This window comes from Gobius niger (genome assembly GCF_951799975.1).
Source record: "Gobius niger genome assembly, chromosome: 8".
In the NCBI taxonomy this organism is placed as follows: domain Eukaryota; kingdom Metazoa; phylum Chordata; class Actinopteri; order Gobiiformes; family Gobiidae; genus Gobius; species Gobius niger.
In genome coordinates, this window is record NC_136859.1 from 30,325,022 (window position 1) to 30,343,606 (window position 18,585).

Here is an 18,585-nt window from a genome sequence, read left to right on the forward strand (position 1 = left end):
CTGATGAAGATGATATTGGAGTAACTTGTGATATGAAAACAATATTGCGATATTTTACAAAAACATTTTAACACAATATGCTCCATTCTAATTAAACACAAATCGTAAGTAACTTGTTTTTCAGCAAATTGTGTCAAAACAAGACTTAAAGCCGGGGTGCCTGACTTTTTGTTGCTGTAAAGTATAGTTTATTTTTGCCACCAGACAGTATGTTGTAACAGCAAAAAAAGCAGATGTTGTGGCATTGTCTTTGAACACCCATGTTTTTATTGAGGGACGGAAGACAGAATTTAGAAGAATCTAAATTCATGCAATCTATTTAGAATCACGAACATTTCATTTATTGAAATGTTTCATACTGCATCTGGCAACACAGATATGCTACGTTTGTGAAATCATTACAAAAATGCCCACCTTTAACCTCTCAACCCCCACTTTAACAGAGTGCATTTTCTCCCGCGCGGCTTTACCCAAATCTAAAGGTTTCTTGAAAAAACGCACACAAAAAAAGGCGATGGAAACAAAAGGAAAATAAGTGACAAAAACATGGCTAAAAAGTGTTAGCTTTCAAATGAGGCGTTACACTGGCCTATAATCTGTAAACTCCAGTCAAAGGGCTTTTAGATTTGAGTAAAGCCGAACCGGAGAAAATGCACTCGGTTAAGGAATGTCTTCATAACAATGTCATAAATGAATTCAAAACTGTATCTTTGAAAACACCTCATTAAGGACCCTGTATGTAACACACTGACCGCTAAAAATAACACTATTCCAACATCATATCTGTGATCCGTTATGAGTCACTTCTAGGAATCTGAGGCATCAAATGACAAAAGCAATAATGGGAATCGATAAGATATTTTAGGAGAGCTTAGTAATTTAAGAGAAGTCATTAGTAATAAATAAAAAGAGGTACCGGACAAGGCGACAGTTTATCCATGTTTTATTTGCTAATTCCATTGAGGATTAAGTTTACAGTTAAAAGAAAAGGTTTGTGGAATCAGAATTGCTGCATTAGATTTAGATTGATAACTTCCAGTGCATATTTCCTTAATTTGAATTGTTTATTTGTGAAATGTTTAAGCTTTTCTTTTAATGTAGTAGCAGTTTAGCAAACGCTACACGAGACGCACTCGTATAAGCCCTAAAGGTGCTGAAAAATAGAAAAAGCCTCACTGTTACAAAGGTCGTACCGAGATGAAAACACTGCACAGATCTGCCCCTGGTCAGCTGCAGGCCCGCATGTGTCACTCCATTGTTTTTTTGCCTTCAAAGCCAGCAGCGTGAACAAAGCGTGAGGCCAAAGGACGCCCGACAGTTATTTGAAGTAACGTGTTTGAACAGGGACAATCTTGGCACACGGTGTGTTTGTCCAGAGCAATCGTAACGCGATCTCTACGAGGCTCTTACCCTTCTGTCAACAATCTCAATGATTTTCTCTGTACATCATCGTGGAGAAAATGAAATCAGCACGGTGAACTTTATCCTGAATGCAAATCAGACCGCAAAGACAAAGAAACTCCAGGCTATGAAGAGGAATAAGACCAAGAATGCAAAGAAATGAAATTAGGAGCAATAATACATTCCTAAAATAAACATTTCATCCAACAAAGGACAACAAAAAACACATCATTTTCTAGTGCATAAACCAAACCAGCCAATACCTCAAGAAAACAACCTCATAGAACTCATAGACAGCGCCACGAGTCAGGACTAACTCAAAAATGTGTAAAAGTAAAGCAACACAACTCCATTTATGACACATAAAGGCACCGCATGACCTTGAGAAACAAGAAATTCAGAACGGGTTACGTGAGTATTTCGCCAATACGCTGTCACACCTAAATCTGAGAATTAACCATTCAAAATGAGTCGCTGTAATGCATTTTGTGAATCAGAGCAGTGATAAGATGTGCCCAGAGACAAACAGCAAAGAGGAGAAATGCAACAGGTGGACAGGAATGAGTTGCAACACATTAGCTCGAGTAGCTTTATGAAGACATAGTGTGTGTACTTCTACTTGTACTTTTCTCGCCCACTGTTTTTTTGTTTTAACTACTACTTCAACGGAACAATAAAGATCAGCTCTATTTTTGAATCTTCCCATTATGCACATCAGCCTTAGTGACAAAGGCTTAAAGGGACAATGAGAAGACTTGAAAGTCAAGTCTGTCATGTGCATTACAACTGTGGTTCTTTAATTGTAGCACATGTACCACTTCTTTGTACTCAGACTTTAAAATAAGAGATCATTTTTCATTTAAGCTCAAGTAAGTAAGGTGTTTATTCTGGTTTAGATGTGTTCTATACAGATTATATGCATCATTCTCTCCAAATAAGTCTATTATACAGACTTTTCTGACCATGTATGTCTTGATTTGATCTTGATCAAGGCAAGTACTACGAGAAAGGCATTTCATGAGGCGTTAAGAAGTGGTTATTGATGCAAAAAAAAGTTAGAGAACCACTGGATTTGTAAACAGTGCTCGAGCAGCTTTCATATGCATCGCTACTTTTACTTTTGTCTGAGCCACAAAGCTGTATTCCTACTCGAGTACATGTTTTTCTCCACAATGAAACCCTCTTCTGTCACACACGTACACGACATATATTCAACATCCAAGGGGGGCATAGCACAACCATTCATCCTCCATGGGCACAACCAGAAAGTTTGGTTAGCTAGCATTTGACAGGCCACTCTCTGCTGCTGCGTGCGGGACCCCTTCATTTTTCTTCTCCTACCTCCCATTTGACGAGTTTCCTCCGTTTCTGCCGTCCTGATCGGCCTCGTAAACCAGCCGAGCCACGGTGCGGGAAGTCACGTTGTAATCCACTTTCTCACAGGACAACATCAACATTTTCCCTCGCCCCGTTTGGTTAGCATTTGCCCGGGTTGAGTCGTTGCAACAGACGGCCAAGTTTAGTGAGCGCTAGCTAAAGTTACCCCCGCAACCTCTTCTTCTTCTTCTTTCTGCAGCGGCTACTCATGCAAAAAGGCAAAGACTACTCCCTGGCTAACACGTTTTCAGTCTCGCCATATTCCATTTTCTCGTTAAAATCTTCTTTAAAACACTAGCTGACCGCCGATGTCAGACTCACAAGGCCGATAGATGAGACAGGCAGCAACAAAGACGGCATTTTTGTCGACAAGTGAAGAGAGGGCTGGGAGGCTGGGACTTTAACTTTAAACGGGGGTGGCTGGAATAATAACGAATTAATAATACGTTGTAATGTATTTGTTTGACACTTTGATACTTTTATTAATACGTATTTATTATAATGTTGAATTTGAATGCGTCAATTTGTGTCACATTATAAACTATAAAAAAAAATACAGCATCGAAATGAGGTGACGCGACCCCTCCGCTAAACTTTTTGGTACGGTCCAGGAAAAATAACTGTTCGGAGGATGTGGCATCTGGTGAGAGCTCTGTTTCACTTTTAAATATATTTCTTTCAAGCCGAAATGCTTTCTGTGCCTCTAAAACGCACAGCCCTCCGTGATGTTAGGATTAAATGTCTCGGTCTGTCTGTCAGTTTTTGTTGACGTGGCCTCCTTTCAGAGCGCCTTGAGGAGAACCAAGATTAAAGCTCTCACGGGAACGAAGGAACAGCGACATCTAGCGTCAGTGTTTGTAATTGCATTAGCATCGGATACCTCAGATTCAGAAATGACTCCTATTCTTTATTACTCTTTGTTTGATTCACCTTAATGGGAGACACAGCAGGAAGGAAAAACATGGGTTTAAGTTTACCAAGAAACAGTAGGGTATAATGTGCACTAAGCTGTATTTAACAAATCAACTTAACTACAGATTTTACGGGGAAGTAACTTTATAGATTGTTTTTCCATAAATGCAATCATTCAAAGATTGGAAAAAAAAAAGTGTATCCAGTACTATAGATAAAAATCAATTTAGTACAATTGCATTAATCTCAGCCTCCACCTGAACTGAGCACACTTTCTCCAGTTTGGCATTACCCAAATCTAAGCGCTTCTTGAAAAAAGCGTCAAAATAGCGACGAAAACGAGAAGAAAAAATGACAAAAAAGTGCTGGAAAAACAACAACACAATAAAAACAAAAAGACAGAAAGCGAGGGAAAAAAGCTACAAAAAACTACCAAAAAAAATAATAATAATGTGACAAATGAGGCGTTACACTGGCCTTTAGGCTTTTAGATTTGTGTAAAAAGCTGAACTGGAGAAAATGCGCTCGGTTAAGCAAGAGGTTAAATAAATTGCAATTTTGCTCATTTTATATAGTAAATATACAATGACAGAAAACTTACTTTATATCGGCAATCTTCAGCCAAAGTGTTGAGTTGATATCTTAGGTGTTTTCTTTCCCCCTTTTCACCTGCAGTGTCTCGCCTCAATTTGCAGATGTAAAAATGGCTGAACTTACCGTTTGTAGTGTGTGACATCATTGCTTAGACTTCAAAACACTTAATGTTCTTCCAAACTGTACAGAACCGATATGTGGAACTGAAAAAAAGAACAACATGACCTTTAAAGGAGGCTTAGGATCACAAACATGTGAACAAAACACAACCAATTACCTGACTGGACTGTGTAGCCTGTCTATCTAATTATTACACAACTTTTTTTTGTTTTAGATAATATTAGCAACAGCAAAATGTGTGAATTACAAAATCTAAATGGACAGAGCTCAAACGGCGTCGCAAGAAGGAAGTTTTGCGAGTACTCACACTAACCCACAGTTTTGCATGTTTCATTCATTTAAATATTCCAGCCCCATAAACAACATATTCCTCCAGCTAAACACAAAGCACCGCCTGTGTTGTCCAGCAGATCAAATGTATCCTCGAATGCCACACATTTACCTCTCTTGTCCCCCTCTCTCCCCAGCAGTGTCCTCCTTCCACTCCGGCGACGGAGCATCACAATGACACGGCGCTTTTATATCATCCATAGATTCCTTGGGACATCCTCTCACTCACTTCTGGTGCCTCCCTGGGTTGGTACGACACATTCTCTTCCTCTTCTTCCCCCCCTCCCAAAAAAAAAAAAAAATCCTCATGGTCTCTTTTCGTTGCCAACCAGGACAAGAGAGCGCCCGGAGGAGGTCACTTTGCGCGGGGGAGAGTTGTGTTGCTGTGTGGCTGCCGATTTCTGGGACTTGGAAATTTGATCCGGGCTAAAAATAAGAGGAAAAAAAAAAACAGAACATCACCAGCATAATGAGAAAAGGGGGGGGGGAGTGTCACTGCGCTCGCTAGGCTCACAAAGCCGCAGGTAAACACACATATTGTTTATTAAATGTCAACATTAGCTGATACGCTTGGTTGAATCGGTTGGAGTTATATTGTCAAGGTTGAACTTTTGCAAACTGGCCTTGTCATTGGCTCAGTGGGTCATCTGCTTGCATCACATGGCAGTATCCCTGACCCCTTCCAAAACACGCTTAATACCCCCTCCCCTTTCGCTTCCCTTGAGCAAGCGCGTACCCGTGAACTGTTTTTGATTTCCAAGAACAGTTTTTGATTTCCAAGTACGGTTTGTTTCAAGAGCCATTTATGCCTTTAAGTAGAAACTAAATTGGAATAAAATGTGTCTTAACTGCCCAGAACACCGAACCGACCTGCATTATTAAAGCAGGAATGACATCTGTGAGTAAAATTAATAAAGTTTAAAACTGTAGATGACTCTGAGGACCACCTGAAGAAGCCAAAGGGAGGTTTTGTTTAACCTCTTGCTTGTCTGAACCCAGTGCATTTTCTCCAGTTTGGCTTTATCCAAATTTAAAGGCTTAAAAAAAAAAGGGGACAAAAAAGCATTATAATAGCGATGAAAACAAGGATGAAAATGCAACAAAAAGGGACAAAAGAGTGACAGAAAACGTGCTGGAAAAGCGACAAAAAAGTTGCTTCAAAAAAGTGACAAAAACATGACAAAAAAGCGGCGAAAACATGACAAAAAAAGGGACCAAAAAGTGATAAAAACATGACAAAAAAGCGATGAAAACATGATAAAAAAGCAATGAAAACATGACAAAAAAGGGACCAAAAAGTGACAAAAACATGACAAAAAAGCTTCAAAAAAGGGATGAAAATGTGGTAAAAACATGACAAAAAAGCTTTAAAAAAGTGACAAAAACATGACAAAAAAGCTTCAAAAAAGAGATGAAAACATGACAAAAAAGCTTCAAAAAAGAGATGAAAATGTGGTAAAAACATGACAAAAAAGCTTCAAAAAAGTGACAAAAAAGCTTAAAAAAAGAGATGAAAACATGACAAAAAAGCTTCAAAAAAGTGACAAAAAAGCTTCAAAAAAGTGACTAAAACATGACAAAAAAGCTTCAAAAAAGTGACTAAAACATGACAAAAAAGCTTCAAAAAAGTGACAAAAAAGCTTCAAAAAAGCTTCAAAAAAGTGACAAAAAAGCTTCAAAAAAGTGACTAAAACATGACAAAAAAGCTTCAAAAAAGTGACTAAAACATGACAAAAAAGCTTCAAAAAAGTGACAAAAACGCCTAAAAAAAGAGATGAAAACGTGGCAAAAACATGACAAAAAAAGCAGTGAACCTGTTCCAGGCAATGGCAACAGACACTATTCTGATTCTGATTCTGATGAAGCAACAAAAACAGATGAAAAACGTGAGGAAAACGCACCAAAAGGCGACAAAAGAGTGACAAAAACACAACAGTGACGAAAACGTAGCGAGAACACGACAAAAAAACCAAACAAAAAAAAGCAATGAAACAGCCACAAAAATCGTCCAAAATGCGGCGACAGTGTGACAAAAAATGATTGTAAATCTAAAAGCTTTTAAATGAGGGATTGCACTGTTGCTCTCCAGTTGAGAAGCTTTAAGATTGGGGTAAAGCCTAATTGAAGAGAATGTGCTCGGTTCAGTAAGACCACTGGGTTAATATCTACACATTTTATTCTGATTCATCTATTTTTATGCAGGGGATTGTGGGGGATTAACTCTAGATTTTTGGCCTAACATAAAAGAAATGGTTGTAATCGGGGTTGTATCATCGGGCTACAACTACAAACAAAAATAGAAATTCAATTCAGTGCAGGGGTGGGTGTAGTTGCCAAAATATTCCATTGCTTTAAATACTTTTATTCAAGTTGAAGTTTAAAAATGTTATGTTTTATCCTGAGGAAAAAGTTGTACATGACCTTTCCGTGACCTAGCAGCTGGCAGTTAGCATAGCACCCAAACTTTCCATCACAGTGACCTCTATCACGATCCAGGATCAATTGCTTTTAGGGTTTCTGGCAGGTTTTCTCTGCTAATGGAACTATCTCCATGGTTACGCATACACTTTATCCAGAAAACCTACTAGCAACCCTACAAAGCAAATGATCCTGGAGTGTAGTGGAGGCCACCATGATGGAAAATAAAGACACTATGCTAACCACCCTGGGTCCCTGAAAGGTCGACCTTACCGACCAAAAGTTACATAATGCACCTTTAAAGAAGTGTTTGAACCACTGTGTCGTTTACCTTGGTGTACAGTGTAATCTTTTTTTCCCAGTGATAAGAAAAAGGTAAAATGAATCCATCTTGTGGACAGTAACGGCACCGTGACGACCACTACGTCATGTGATTGAAGTGTGTGTGTGTGTGTGTGTGTGTGTGTGTGTGTGTGTGTGTGTGTGTGTGTGTGTGTGTGTGTGTGTGTGTGTGTGTGTGTTCTGCAGCCTTGAGTCCCGCGGCCTTGCCTTGCTGACGAGCTCCGCTGGCATTGATGGATGAGCGGAGATGTTTGGTGGGCCGTGGCACATGTCAGACGGATAATGTGAGGGATTTCGTCTGACAACACGGTGGGACAGCTCAGCCTGTGATGTTTTAATACAGGGAACTGTCCCGGGTGGTGAGGTAGGCTGGTTTATGTATGATGTCAACAAGCTGGGGCTGCTGACTTAATCACAGTTGAATTGAAATTGCAATTATAGTGTTGTTATAAGGTAATTTAATGTAATGTAATGCACTGTATACATTTATTATGATGTGTTTTTACAAAGTACAAAATAATATCGGACTTGGGTAGAGCACACCTTGGACAGTCAGTACCTACTGGACAGTTTGATCATCTTGGTTTCCTGTTTATACTTTATTCAGTTAACCTCTTCACCCCCGCCTTAACCAAGCACATTTTCTCCAGTTCAGCTTTACCCAAATCTAAAATGTTACAGCATATATAGGCCAGAGAAGCACCCCATTTGAAAGCGGAGACCTACATAACTGATCTAGAAGGAGCTTTTTCCTCGCGTTGTTGCCACTTTTCTGTTTGTTTGTTTTTGTTTGCATTTTCATCACACATTTTTATCACTTTTTTTTGCTCTTTTGTCACTTTTTGGCGTCTTTGTGGCTTAGTTTTCGTCTCATTTTTGTCATTATTTTGACACTTTTTTTTTCAAGAAGCTTTTATATTTGTGTGAAGCCAAGCTGGAGAAAATGTGCTCGGTTCAGGTGGGGGTTAAGAGGTTAAAAGGGAGAATTTGGACGTTCATATAGCCACACTTGCGTGTTTATTTCATAACCTGGCTATATGAACAAATTGTCACTACCAAAAGACCTAATATGTGATCAATAAAGTGTAAAAATTATGCAACGGTAAATTCATTTTTTCCCATTTCATACTCACAATTTATGTCATTCCATTGCAAACTAGAGAGAAAATGCATTATTTTGTTCTAATAGGTTTAAAAAGTTGCAGGAAATTTGTATTTTTGTTGTATTTGCGCATTCATAGTAAATAAATAAATCAAAATTAAATCTAATGCATGAATTTCAGTGGATGTTCATAAAATCATATCTGTCTGGCTCCACGTTGCGCCAACAGTCCGTGGTTTGCATAAACAAAACGCGGCAGACGTTACTTTGCATCAGAGACATGTGAGTTGTGTAAATAAATTGAAAACACGACGCCATCAAGACGACATTAAAAAAGAATAAAACATGAGCGTGGGATTTGTCTGAACACATATGTAGGTGAAGTGATTGAAGTGTGCGGCCTCGTCTGCTGGAGCGGCCGATCCGGTCTCAGACGCTCAGATTTCCTGCTGGCACTGGACACTTCGCTGCTGCGGCTCTTCCAGTTCACGCACTCTAAATTTAGACGTCTTTTACTCAGACATGATCACACGGGAGACTGAAGAACCACCGCACTGAAGTCACACTCACCACTTTTCACATCAACACAGTGAGGTTTGAGACTGACTGGACGCACCACCCGCCCCAGACCGACCCCGGATTGTACTGGCAGTGATGTGATCAATAGAGCTGGTCAAGAGGAGAACTTTTTCCCTGTCAAAAGATGATACGCGAGCTTTCTCTCCTCGCTGTTCTCAGCCTTTTTGGTGAGTTCATTCTCGAAAAACGTCTGGTCATCTGGTTTTAGTAGCGAATTGTGTGCGTTTCAGAATTTTGTTCTATTTTTTACAAGCCAAGTGTGCACAACTGGTAGAGGGCCAGGAAAAAGGGCTTTAAAATAACAAATATTGAGGAAAAGAATGTTGTTTTCTTTATCCTCTTTTGCAACTTAAAAGCACTATACCTGTTTTTTTGTTTGTTTATTCTCGTAATGGAATCAGTTTTGTCCTGTAGTATATTGCAAACCTAGACATTTGTGGGAAATACACTGACTGTGCATCTAATTCTAAAGCAAGTTCATTACATCAATGTAATGAACTTGCAGGCAGGTTTTTGAGCATTTCTGTGAAAGTGACCCTGGAAATTGACCCTGCCAGTTGTGAAATGTGTCGATAAAGTCGTCCATGTGAAGAAATATTGTAATTTAGCGGCTTCATCTTCAAAATCAGGTGTAGAGCCTTTGAGAACCTATAAACTTCAGACCGAAAAAACATCAGAAACTTTGCAAATTGCTCAAAACTATAAAAGGGACAGACGTTTTTATGTGAATTGAAAATAAAAGATTGTGTTAAAAAATAAATAAATAGAAAATACATTCAGAGCGCACTGAAATGTAGATGCCATTTTTCTGTTATAGTCCTTTTCCAGTCCAGTGCTTGTCATGTGATTTTACTTATAAACATGCTCTTATTCACAATTGAATTTCTCAGGGAGTCATTTGCCAAGCTTGTGCTGTTAACCTAAAAAAAAAACTAACATTTTTAGCTTTCAGGATAGGAGTTAATTGTATCATTGTATATTTTTGATCAAAACATTTGTTCTTTACGGTTGAATCAATTTTGGGCCAGAAAAGACAAACTTACTACTGACACATTCATTGATTTACTTATCCTTGAAAGGAATCAAATCAAACCAGACCCATGACTTTTATTCTTTAAATGTGCTGGAAATGACTGGTTTGTTTGTCCTTTCAACTACTGAGAGTAAATTCACTTTACAAATTAATGACAAACCATATGTTGTGCCTCAGCATCCCGTCTCAGGCCAAATCAAATCTTTTCAAGGGCCAAGTGTGTCCCATGCGGCCCAGTTTCAGCACCCCTAATTTAGAGAATCCCAAACGTATCTGACATTTATTTTCTTCTTTTATAATTCTACATAATATCGCGTTATCTTTCTCCTGTTCAGTTTGGCTTCTGTGTATTCCTCTCAGATCACTGACTCGTTCAAAAGCCATATTCACCCGCGCTGTTATCGTAAAATAACAATTGCAGTCACTGAAAGTTTGTCTTGATCGCGCTGTATGTTTCTTGAGTGCAGTGCCCCATGCGCTGGCTGCCTGTGCTGAGGTGGACTCCATGACTGAAGCCGTGGCTGGAGAGGGCCACCTCCTGGGCTGTATCTCCTGTAAGAGGAGGGAGGAGGTGTCGGCTTCAACCACTGTGGACTGGCACTTCCGACCCCCGGGAGAGCCGGAGTATAGGCACGTGAGTAAGGCTGGATGCTTAATAGTAAAGGATTTAGGCAGCAGGACAGTGGTTCAACACTTTCACTTCGAGACTTTTCTGTGTGGAGTTGGCATGTTCTGCCGGTGTCTGTCGTGACATACTCCTCGACAGAACTACATTTATCAATACAGAGGCCACTGTGTTACGTGTTGGCAATAGATTGAATTGTCTAACATCATAATATTGCATAATATATTGTAACGTGTCAATAGACTGCAACATCGAATGTTAGAAATTGAATGTCTTCTTCTACCATTTTAGGGAGACCCCACTGTGAATAGACCAAGATTGACTGAAAATAATATGAAAAATATGAGAAAAGAGCAGTGGGTAGTCACTACTGATGAATATATCTACTGAAGTGTCCCAATGCTTTTATGTGAATCCTACTGTAGCATTCTATATATTAAAATCTCTATTAGCTTAAGAAATGCAGATTGAATTCCAGAAATCTTAGCTGTTTTGGCAACACAATCCTGAGCTTCATCTATGTGTCCAAAGTGATGACATTTGTGGACCGTTGCAATTCACACTTCAAAACACGATATTCTACCTTTACAATCGTAAAAGTCCTCAAAATGGTGCTCATAACACACAAAAAGTCACATGATCTAGACCAGGGGTCACCAACCTTATTTCAGCTGAGGGCTACTTTAAGAGCATTAAGTTGTTCGAGGGCTACCAGTTAAAAACAGATCCTAAAGACTTAAACGTACACTGTTCACTTATAGGATATTGACCCCATATTATGTTAAAATAGCTTTATTTTAAACTCATACCGAGTCACAAGAACCGAAATAACTGTAATTTTAAGAATTAGATTCAAGAAAATGAAGTGTTTTACACTTTAGAAAAAGTCCCAAGGGCTACTGGACATGCCCCAAAGGGCCCCTGGGGGCCCGCGGGCACCACGTTGGTGACCCCTGATCTAAACCCATCCTTAGTTTAGGGCCATGGTGTGGACAAGTAGAGTTGTAAGCCGAGGCAGTTATGTTGTATCAATTATTCAATTGTTTTGTATCACCCAATATCACAACTAGAGTTGCCCCACAGGACTGCACAGATATTAAGACAATGCAAAAGAACAATAAACAAGTGAAGTTCAGGCAAACATAATGTCCAACAGAGGTCATGTCCAAATAAGCTGTTGTTAGCAGATGGTGACGAGCCTCAGGGGTGTCCCTTGTCCTTAGACTCTCCATGGCAAGGAAAAACTAAAAAACCCAGTGGGAGAAAAGAGAAACCTTGGAGAGACCCACAGAAGGAGAGATCCACTCCCATATGACAACATGTACTTTCAAAGTGCTTTCAAAGAATAAATAGAGCATTCATTGCATTCCAATTGTTCAAAGAAATTAGCAGGAAAGACACCATTTTGAACTGTGAGTTTAAAGAACAAACACCATCCTTTCTGTACTTCTAATAATCAGTATTTCCTCTTAGATCTTCCACTATGAGCACCCGACGGCCGACATCCTGGACGACGACTTCAGCGGGCGTCTGGAGTGGCACGGCACACAGCACAGCGACATCCAAATCGGAGCGGTTTACCTCAGCAACGTGACCTTCAACGACTCCGGGACGTACCTGTGCACCCTCCACCGCACGCTGTTTCTGCCCGTGCAGAACGAGGAGGTCACCGTGGAGAAGGAGGTGCAGCTGACCGTGGTGGCTGTCGGTGAGAGGTCCAAACAAACGTGCCAGCAGCTGAGGATGTAGGGGTTACCTAGGGAAAAAACATATTAAAGTGGACAGAGAGATGGCCTTAACCGAGCGCTTTTTCTCCAGTTACAGCCTATGGGCTAGTGTGACTCCTCATTTGAAGACCTTGCCATGTTGTCGTCCCATTTCCATTTTTTTTTTTTTCTTTTTTTCTATTTTGTCACATTTTTGCCTTTTTTTTGTTTTTTGTCTGCCTTGCTGTGTTTTTGTTTTCTGTTCTGTTACTTTCTCATCAGTTTTTTGCTGCATGTTTTGTCGTTCTTTTTTATGCTTTTGTTGGCTTTCATCCTCATTTACATCTCATTTTTGTTGCTTTTTTGGAAACACTTTACATTACAGCCCACAAGTTCCATGTGTAGGTACAGGCAACAAGAAAGTAAGTACACATTAAAGTAAAAAGTGCACTAAAGGTGTGCACTATGTAGATGTACGTGTAATAAAGGTGTACAAGTTGTAACAAAGGTGTACATAGCGTCTCACTTTCGATTACACCTTGCGCTGACGTGTAGTTACACAATAGGAACGGTATATATATATTAGTTATACGGTCATTTTCTCCAATTTATGAAACTAGTATGTCCTTAAAGCTGGTACATAATGGCCAAAAGACCTGCAACTATTTGTACACCTTGTTACACTTTGTACACCATTATTAAAAATATAAATAGGCACCTTTATTAAACCTGATTAATTCCGATAAATCAATTCCATAAGGTTTAGTGCAATTCAAAATATTAATTGAAACTAATCACACTTTACTTGAGCGACACAGAAACTATTTAAATTTCCTTTTTCCTACACAAAGTTGCTTAGGGACGAACATCGCGTAAAGTAAAAGTATTTATTGGTTTAACTGCACTGAGGGTCAAATGCAGAGAATTTATTAATGGGGATTAATAAAGTATACCTTAACCTTAAGTCGACATAAACTTATTTAAAAAGATCATTCTCCAAAATAAATCAAACTGCTGTTAAAATGCAAGAAAATTGTTTTAATTGCATGTAAAATATGCCTCTAAAAAAATAAATACAACCCCTATATGAATGATGCTTTAATGCGATTAATTGCGATTAATTAATTACAAAGGCCATAATTAACTCGATTGAAATTTTTTATCGAGTCCCACCACTAGTAATTACCTGCACTTATATTTGTAATCACTTTCTTGTTCCTGTACCCACACATGGAACTCGCGGGCTGTAATCTAAAGCTTAACCGTTTTTTTTTCTGTTTTTTTTTTGACAAGAAGCTTTTAGACGTGGTTAAAGTCAAACTGGAGAAAGTGTGCTTGGTTAAGGCGTGGGTTGAAAGGTTAAACATATTCCCACATTCACCAAACACATCGTTATAGCTTAGCAACATAATGCTACTATATTTGCTTTGAAATAAGCCCAATGCATTTTTCTTCCCAACATACCTTCGTGGACTTAGTGGAATTAGCATTTCGAAGAAAATTACTTGAGTTTAGCCCTTATGCTTTACAATATTGACCAAACTGTTTGCAGATTGTGTTCAGCAAGTTCCGAACAAACAGAAAATGCATCTGAAATTTGAGTTATCAAGCGTGTAGAGATGTAGAAAGTCTTTAGCGAGCTACCTAGAATGGCCTGGCGAGCTGCTGGTTGGAGATCCCTGATGTAGACAGTGTTTCTAGTTTGGTTGAAAGCCCAAAAAGCACATATTGCATAATATTGCCTCTCACACCAGGTCATGTCTTGTGGTGTGTTTTTTTTCTTGCTGTCACATTATCTTGATAAGATAAAAAGCTTTGAAAATTGATTACTGTACATAGGCTCTCGATCAGTACGTTTTCAAGCAGTTCCAAGAAGCAACGTGTTTCTACGGCCCTGCTGTTTAGTAAACGCTAAAGGTCATTTTCATTTAGACTTACTGCTTCCGTGAATACCTTTGTTCTTGGGGACACCGTGGCTGAATACATATCAAGCTTAAATGAAAATGTGTCTTGTTCTGAGAGGTTTTTACTCATTTAGACTCTTTTCTCCCTGATCTGACCACGATTACTTTGCTTGTTCGATGACTTTTCAGGCTTGTTCTTCGTTAATCTTGCATGAAATAAGAAAGTTAGAACTACCAATGGGATAAGAGCAATGTTCTTACCCCATTGGCAAAGAAATGAATCTGAAATAAAGACAAAATGCATTGAAATGAATGAATTGAATACCGTTGCTCTTGGGGACACTGTGGCTGAATGTTCTGGGCACATAGAGTTGCCATAGACATTTACAAACAATGTCCATAGAAGAATAAGCGGTGTTTTAGACGACACAACCCAGAGCTCGACATAGACTCATGCGGGTTTGAGCGTCCACTTGTACGATGCTAATTTGCGGTGTGCGTTTTCAGCCAATCGCGAGCTGACGGCGGTGGTAGCAGAGATCATGATGTTCGTGCTGATCGTGGTTCTGCAGCTGTGGCTCATCCTGGTCCTGGTTTACTGCTACAAGAAGATCTCGGCCGACCACGAGAGGAGGGAGGCCAAGAAGGCGCTCAAGGCCCAGCGGGAAGCGTAAGTTTCCAAATCGAGGCCAGATCGCAATTTCGAATGGTCGCAATGAATGACTCGCGAAGGCAGGTACTAAGGTAGCGCGATGATGATCCTCCATGATAAAGATTTTGTTTTAGTGAATTATGGTAATGCAGAGATTAGATTATGGTTACGTGTTAGCCCAGGCCTTAGCCAAGTGCATTTTCTCCAGTTTGGCTTTACCCAAATCTAAGCTTCTTGGAAAAATGGCATCAAAATAGCAACAAAAATGAGCTGAGAACGAGGATGAAAATGCAACAAAAGAGCAACAGAAAAGTGACCAAAAAAAGCAACGAATATGCAGCAAAAAAGCCACAAAAGAATCACAGAAAAGTGATGAAAAAGTGACAAATATGTGATGGAAAAAGTGACCAAAAGGTGAGGGAAAAAGTGACCAAAAGGTGAGGGAAAAAGTGACCAAAATGTGATGGAAAAAGTGACCCAAATGTGAGGGAAAAAGTGACCAAAATGTGATGGAAAAAGTGACCCAAATGTGAGGGAAAAAGTGACCCAAATGTGAGGGAAAAAGTGACCAAAATACGATGGAAAAAGTTAACAAAATGTAATGGAAAAAGTGATCCAAGTGCGATGGAAAAAGTGACCCAAGTGCGATGGAAAAAGTGACCCAAGTGCGATGGAAAAAGTGACCAAAATGCGATGGAAAAAGTGACCCAAGTGCGATGGAAAAAGTGACCCAAGTGCGATGGAAAAAGTGACCAAAATGCGATGGAAAAAGTGACCCAAATGTGATGGAAAAAGTGACCAAAAGGTGAGGGAAAAAGTGACCAAAATGTGATGGAAAAAGTGACCAAAAGGTGATGGAAAAAGTGACCCAAATGCGAGGGAAAAAGTGACCAAAATGTGATGGAAAAAGTGACCCAAGTGCAAGGGAAAAAGTGACCCAAATGTGATGGAAAAAGTGACCCAAGTGCAAGGGAAAAAGTGACCCAAATGTGAGGGAAAAAGTGATCAAAATACGATGGAAAAAGTTAACAAAATGTAATGGAAAAAGTGATCCAAGTGCGATGGAAAAAGTGACCCAAGTGCGATGGAAAAAGTGACCAAAATGCGATGGAAAAAGTGACCCAAATGTGATGGAAAAAGTGACCAAAAGGTGAGGGAAAAAGTGACCAAAAGGTGAGGGAAAAAGTGACCAAAATGTGATGGAAAAAGTGACCAAAAGGTGATGGAAAAAGTGACCCAAATGCGAGGGAAAAAGTGACCAAAATGTGATGGAAAAAGTGACCCAAGTGCAAGGGAAAAAGTGACCCAAATGTGAGGGAAAAAGTGATCAAAATACGATGGAAAAAGTTAACAAAATGTAATGGAAAAAGTGATCCAAGTGCGATGGAAAAAGTGACCCAAGTGCGATGGAAAAAGTGACCAAAATGCGATGGAAAAAGTGACCCAAGTGCGATGGAAAAAGTGACCAAAATGCGATGGAAAAAGTGACCCAAATGTGATGGAAAAAGTGACCCAAATGCGAGGGAAAAAGTGACCAAAATGTGATGGAAAAAGTGACCCAAGTGCAAGGGAAAAAGTGACCCAAATGTGAGGGAAAAAGTGATCAAAATACGATGGAAAAAGTTAACAAAATGTAATGGAAAAAGTGATCCAAGTGCGATGGAAAAAGTGACCAAAATGCGATGGAAAAAGTGACCCAAGTGCGATGGAAAAAGTGACCAAAATGCGATGGAAAAAGTGACCCAAGTGCGAGGGAAAAAGTGACCCAAGTGCGAGGGAAAAAGTGACCCAAGTGCGAGGGAAAAAGTGACCCAAGTGCGATGGAAAAAGTGACCCAAGTGCGATGGAAAAAGTGACCAAAATATGATGGAAAAGGTGACCAAAATGCGATGGAAAAAGTGACCCAAATGCGAGGGAAAAAGTTACCAAAATATGATGGAAAAGGTGACCAAAATGCGATGGAAAAAGTGACCCAAATGAGAGGGAAAAAGTGACCCAAATGTGAGGGAAAAAATGACCAAAATGTGAGGGAAAAAGTGACCAAAATGTGAAGGAAAAAGTGACCAAAATGCGAGGGAAAAGTGACCAAAATGCAAGGGAAAAAGTGACCAAAATGTGATGGAAAAAGTGACCAAAATGTGAGGGAAAAAGTGACCCAAATGTGAGGGGAAAAAAAGGCAAAAATGTGAGGGAAAAGTGACCAAAATGCAAGGGAAAAAGTGACCCAAATGTGAGGGAAAAAGTGACCAAAATGTGAAGGAAAAAGTGACCAAAATGCGAGGGAAAAAGTGACCAAAATGCGAGGGAAAAGTGACCAAAATGCAAGGGAAAAAGTGACCCAAATGTGAGGGAAAAGGTGACAGAAATGCGATGGGAAAAGTGACCAAAGTGCGAGAGAAAAAGTGACCAAAATACGATGGAAAAAGTGACCAAAATGCGATGGGAAAAGTGACCAAAGTGCGAGAGAAAAAGTGACCAAAATACGATGTAAAAAGTGACCCAAATGCGAGGGAAAAAGTGACCAAAATGTGAGAGGAAAAGTGACCCAAATGCGAGGGAAAAAGTGACCAAAATGTGAGGGGAAAAGTGACCCAAATGCGAGGGAAAAAGTGACCAAAATGTGAGGGAAAAAGTGACCAAAATGTGAGGGAAAAAGTGACCAAAATGTGAGGGGAAAAGTGACCCAAATGCGAGGGAAAAAGTGACCAAAATGTGAGGGAAAAATAGATATGGGTAAAGCTGAACAGGAGAAAAGGCACTTAGTTAAGGCAGGGATTAAGAAGTTCAACTCCAATAAATTAAATGACTTTTTTTTATGGCTGTTGCTAATGTTCTCTTCCCAGTCACTGACATTACAAAACAGTTTGCTGATTCCTATGAGTTTGTTGATTACTTCCAACTTTCTCAAGTCATTTGGTACTTTTCTTCCGGTACCACATGTATTTGGTCAATGCGCACAAACATTGAATGATCATAAATCCTTGTGTTCTTTTAGTGATTTAAAAAAAGTCAACCCAGATCCTATGACTGTGCAGCGTACAATATACAGCAGGAATAAGACGCTGAGTTGTGTGTCTTGTATTCGCAGGCTGCTCGAGTCCAAAGACAGCTGTGGAGATGTGCAGCCGGGAGTAACACAAGTCTGCGAGTGAAACGTGAGCTCCCCCTGGCATTGTACAGTTAACTCTCCGAGCTCTGAGAATGTGCACTTCAGGATAATTCGATACGGCCAAGCTCATCTGACAAATACACGTTTCTGTTTTATCTACAGGCTTTCACTGCCGCTGCTACACCAAAACAATTTGTTATGAAGATTGTTATGAGTTTGTTTCTTGATATTTTTTGTATTGGAATTTGTACATAATAAAATCAAAACGTATTTTTATTAATGTAGGACGAGGATATAAAATAAATAAATGTATGTTAAGACTTTGGATGTTTGGATACAAATGCAGATGTTTTGAATAAATCCTTTGCAGCCTAATCAAGT

The 18,585-nt window shown here is 39.5% G+C and overlaps 2 protein-coding genes across 2 annotated transcripts in view; one reads left to right on the plus strand and one right to left on the minus strand.

The window, feature by feature from the left end:
- The window catches only part of gramd1a (GRAM domain containing 1A), a 28,226-nt gene extending 25,081 nt beyond the window's left edge, over positions 1-3,145 (minus strand). The window contains exon 1 of the mRNA XM_079561155.1: positions 2,743-3,145. Coding sequence (XP_079417281.1) covers positions 2,743-2,858 — 116 coding nt within the window. The 5' untranslated portion in view covers positions 2,859-3,145. The remainder of the gene's footprint in view (positions 1-2,742) is intronic.
- Positions 3,146-9,001: 5,856 nt separating this feature from the next.
- LOC306967067 (sodium channel regulatory subunit beta-1) lies at positions 9,002-18,383 on the plus strand. Its single transcript, XM_079561972.1, has 5 exons — positions 9,002-9,342; positions 10,676-10,842; positions 12,307-12,541; positions 14,951-15,113; positions 18,184-18,383. The coding sequence occupies exons 1-5, from the start codon at positions 9,300-9,302 to the stop codon at positions 18,245-18,247; spliced, it is 672 nt and encodes a 223-aa protein (XP_079418098.1). The 5' UTR covers positions 9,002-9,299; the 3' UTR covers positions 18,248-18,383.
- Positions 18,384-18,585: the final 202 nt, after the last annotated feature.